The 5,000-nt window shown below is 40.2% G+C and overlaps 1 protein-coding gene across 1 annotated transcript in view; it reads right to left on the reverse strand.

Moving 5' to 3' along the window:
• Nucleotides 1-5,000, reverse strand: part of LOC138974619 (beta-1,3-galactosyltransferase 5-like) — an 11,332-nt gene that overhangs the window by 3,102 nt on the left and 3,230 nt on the right. Inside the window, exon 2 of the mRNA XM_070347342.1 lies at nt 2,016-2,125. Within this exon, the coding sequence (XP_070203443.1) occupies nt 2,016-2,125 (110 nt within the window). The remainder of the gene's footprint in view (nt 1-2,015; nt 2,126-5,000) is intronic.

Below are 5,000 nucleotides of genomic sequence, written 5' to 3' on the forward strand. Positions count from 1 at the left end.
ACATACGCACACACACACGCGCGCGAGCGCACACACATACACGCACACACACACACACAAACACACACACACACACTCACACAAAACACACACACACACACACGCACACACACACACACATACACACACACACACACACACACACACACACACACACACACACATATATATATATACACATAAATAGCCTACACACACACACACACGCACGCACGCACGCAGGTAGAGAGCTGATTAGAATGACATCGTATATGGTAAACACTTCCATGGGAAAATATATTCAGTTTCTGATTCTATTTAACACTGTCCCGTGTCAACACCAACTTTCAACTTCACCATATTTCTACAAAATGTCTATGACCTCTACGTCGGTGAAAAGCAACAAACCCTGCAGACAGGCTGTCAAATTGGAAAGGTTTGATTGATTATCCGTCTCATTTTGTTTTAGGTCATTAAAGGGATATACTGCAGGACTTTAAAACATCGTCTCTAATCGCCTAAAAAGTAACAGTTCGGGTTGTGGTTTAAGAGTATGATACCACACACCAAGAATACCTTGAAAATAAGTGTCTGATGCTCAGTTATTCAAATTGGAAATGGCTAGACTTTCTATAATCCAAATATAAATGCGGTGTTGGGTAGTATTTTAAGACACGGTCTGTATATAATTGTTCTACTATGGACAGTGTGTCTGTGAACGCTGTGTAATGCGTTTTAGCCCCGTACAGCATGGAACCTGTATGCGCTTGCTAGATACTGATTTGAATTCCTGTATCCAAGGGGATTTGACTATTTCGACGAATGCGTTCCCACCTGGACTGAATAATATTGACGACGAACGCTGAAACTCCTTTGTTAATAGAGTTTGCTTATAAATGAAAACCGTTCGGCGCTTCAAATTCATTCAATTAATTCTTTCTTTCTTTCTTTATTTGGTGTTTAAGGTCGTTTTCAACCACGAAGGTTATATCGCGACGGGGAAAGGGGGGGCCCCCGGGGGGGAGATGGGATAGAGCCACTTGTTAATTGTTTCTTGTTCACAAAAGCACAAATAAAAAAATTGCTCCAGGGGCTTGCAACGTAGTACAATATATGACCTTACTGGGAGAATGCAAGTTTCCAGTACAAAGGACTTAACATTTTCTTACATACTGCTTGACTAAAATCTTTACAAACATTGACTATATTCTATACAAGAAACACTTAACAAGGGTAAAAGGAGAAACAGAATCCGTTAGTCGCCTCTTACGACATGCTGGGGAGCATCGGGTAAATTCTTCCCCCTAACCCGCGGGGGGTATTCAATTAATTAGCATTTTCGTTCCAGGTGCATATACACTACAGCACAGCAAAAGTTCCTTTTACTTTTAAGGTTCAATTCGCCTGAAAACGTTCCCAAACTGGCTTCTTAGATAATACACATTTAAAGTAAAGGCATAGTCCTTTCCGTTCTGCCCAGTCTTTTATATGGGATCAGAACATCCCTCCAGTTGGACACAACACAAGATTCAGATGTACACATTAACGTGCAATTGCAGATACAGCGAGTCGCATTGAAACCACAAACTGGTGTTTGGTTTACGCAATCTAAAATAGCAATTCAAACGAACTGTGTCATTTAATGCTGTTAAATGCTAATGCAAGTGTGTTCCATCAGGTTAGAAATGCTTATTTCGATAAATATGTAATCGTTCTGTAAACCTCACCAGAGGCGGAGTGAGGCTTTAATTAGTAAGTAAATAAGAGTTATTAATCGTCTAGCGATTAGTCATTCACAGTCACGTGAGATGTGATGCGCGGGAATCTCCTCAGTGATGACGGAATTTTTTCACGGTACGGACACGCGGGGAGAGGACTCGAAACTTCATTTTGGAAAGTTTACCTCGTTGTGTTAAGGTTAGTGCTCTTACTGTTATTTTTAAATCAAGTTCTTGTTCATTGTTATCAGGGTGGTCCTTTCAGTGACTTTGTAACCCTGTGGTCGCTGATCAGTTCGACCAAAGTTTGCCACTGACCGGCTCTCAGACCTTCATCAGTAATGGCGGACTCTCGGTCCGTTCCACCCAGTCTCAGTGACACTGAACAGGCTGTTAATACAGAGGTTGTCCCAGACTCTGTGAAAGCTCTGGTCCAGAGTTTAGACGATAAATTTGAAAAGAAGCTTGATAAGTTTGCTACAATGATTGCTGAATCATTGAAACGTCGACTGAGAGAAGATGCAAGCTCTGAATCTGATGATTCTGAGGCACACGTTGCCAGACGAAAAAGAACAAAAACGTCTGATTGTGATGTTTTGATTGTCCAAGAGGACCAGGAAAATGATGACCTTGAAGAATGTGAGAACGCATTGATTATGGGTAAATCCCCAGAAGCCAAAAGTCTGTTGACAGAAATCGAACAAGAACTTAGTGTAAGTGAAGTGTTTGGTCCTAATGTCAGCATTGACTTGTCTACTATTGTGAACGGGCGTTTTGGCAAAAAACTGACTGATAAAATTCAGAAAGAGAAGTTCGAGGCTTATGATCGGCCTGAAAACTGTGACAAACTAATTGTTCCAACAGTTAACAAAGAATTGTGGGTGAAGCTTTCTGCAGAAAAACGTAAAACCGATCTGAAAGTCTCGCATACCCAGCGAGCCATTGTCAAAGCGACGACAGCCGTTGCGCGTGTAGCAGATCAGTGTGGCTATTCGCTGACCATTAGTTGATACATTGCCCTCTGTACATAGATGCTCTCTTGTCCACAACTGCAAATTACAGACATGTTGATATTTTGTTAAATGGTAGCGAACAACTTCCTCTTCGCACCAACAACTTTATTTTTGAAACTGTACACTGGTTTATTTGTGAATCTGGTCGTTTTTATTAACTCAGCATACTCATGTAATCATTTCTGTTAACCTGACAACCCGGCCTTATGTTGTATACATTCTCCAATTATTTCATTAGCGAACAACTGCTTATCTGCCACTGGATTACAGTTTATGATTTACAATGTTTATTCTCTTTTGTATGCGCTTGCTACTCTTGTCTCTGTACATATGTCTCTACCGTTCTTTCTCCCCACCATCCATCCTACCCCCTCTGTTCCTTGCTATAGTTCTGTCTTACTCTTTCATTGGTTTACTTTGACTCTGTTTTTGACCCAGATAATTATACAGTATATATTAGAAATGTTCTGTCCGACATTACAATAAATGTATTACAGGGCTCCCCACGGACGCCCCTCCTAAAGGGTCGGGACCCTCACTTTTAATTTTTAGAGGGTTCATGGACCCCCACTGCAGAATTTCAGAGGGTCCTAAGGGTCCAAAAGCCGAAAGGTCCCAGTGTACTTATAAAACATTAATGGTATCTACGGTACACACGATAAAGAAATTTAGTGCGTCCCAGGACCCGCTCTTTTAAAGTCTAGTGCATCCCGGGACCCCCTCCATAAATTTCTAGTACTTGTTTTCGGCTTCTAGTGCGTAAAGAACGCAGGGACACGAACTAGGGGGGGGGGGGGGGGGGGGGGGCTGGTATTATCTACCATTCGTGTATCGGGCACGTAATATAAGCGATCGATCAAGTTCGTGGCCCTATTATTTCTCGTTTTACTTCTGTACCATGTTTAACTGAATAAAACCTTGTTTAAACCAAAGATAGATTAGGAAGTCCGTTAGTAGCAAGTCAAGTCAATTCACCGGGAATCCAAATAAAAAAGGTCTGGCAACGTTAATTATATTATGAAAGGATAGGGAAATAAAATGCATATTTTGTACCATGTAGTGATTGTTGTCAAAGTAAATTCTTACATATTTGTTCCGTTTATTGGGCAGTATGCCTTAAGCTTCTCCCTCGTCTAAGATTTGTGTTGTGGATGTCATTCTCTCTTGTCTATGACTGCGTCATGTGTGTGTGCTCAGCTATGTGTGTTTTTGTGGTTCAACCGTACGTTTGTTTATAAGTTATTCGTTACTATTGTACGTATGTTTGTAATTCGTTTTATTTCCTTCTGCGTAGTTCTAGCAGTAACGATAACGGTTCAGCAACACCTAGCAAACCATAGCAGCACTACTTAGCAACCATCCACACAACGTATATGCACATAAAAACACATACGCTCACGGACATTCATACAAATCACTTTGGCATAAAGGGAAATTGTAGGGTAACTAAGTAAAACTAAACCTCTTCAAACACTTTGGCAACACAACACGTCCATTGCATTATCACACAACTCTCCCCACGTATTAGGCAAACACACAAAAATGTTGGTCATCGGTAACCAGACCGACCCTATTTTAGTCCCGACCCTAAAACTTTCTGTCATTTCTCATAAAAAAAAGTATAAAAAAAATAAGTCGCGTAAGGCGAAAATACAACATTTAGTCAAGTAGCTGTCGAACTCACAGAATGAAACTGAACGCAATGCAACGCAGCAAGACCGTATACTCGTAGCATCGTCAGTCCACCGCTCACGGCATAGGCAGTGAAATTGACAAGAAGAGCGGGGTAGTAGTTGCGCTGGGAAGGATAGCACGCTTTTCTGTACCTCTCTTCGTTTTAACTTTCTGAGCGTGTTTTTAATCCAAACATATCATATCTATATGTTTTTGGAATCAGGAACCGACAAGGAATAAGATGATTTCGAAAATTTAATTTTGATCATAATTTTTATATATTTAATTTTCAGAGCTTGTTTTTAATCCGAATATAACATATTTATATGTTTTTGGAATCAGCAAATGATGGAAAATAAGATAAACGTAAATTTGGATCGTTTTATAAAAAACATATTTTTTTTACAATTTTCAGATTTTTAATAACCAAAGTCATCAATTAATTTTTAAGCCACCACGCTGAAATGCATTACCGAAGTCCGGGCTTCGTCGAACATTACCCGACCAAAATTTCAACCAATTTGGTTGAAAAATGAGGGCGTGACAGTGCCGCCTCAACTTTCACGAAAAGCCGGATATGACGTCATCAAAGACATTTATCTAAAAAAAGAAAAAA

This window comes from Littorina saxatilis, linkage group LG8 (assembly GCF_037325665.1).
Source record: "Littorina saxatilis isolate snail1 linkage group LG8, US_GU_Lsax_2.0, whole genome shotgun sequence".
NCBI lineage: Eukaryota > Metazoa > Mollusca > Gastropoda > Littorinimorpha > Littorinidae > Littorina > Littorina saxatilis.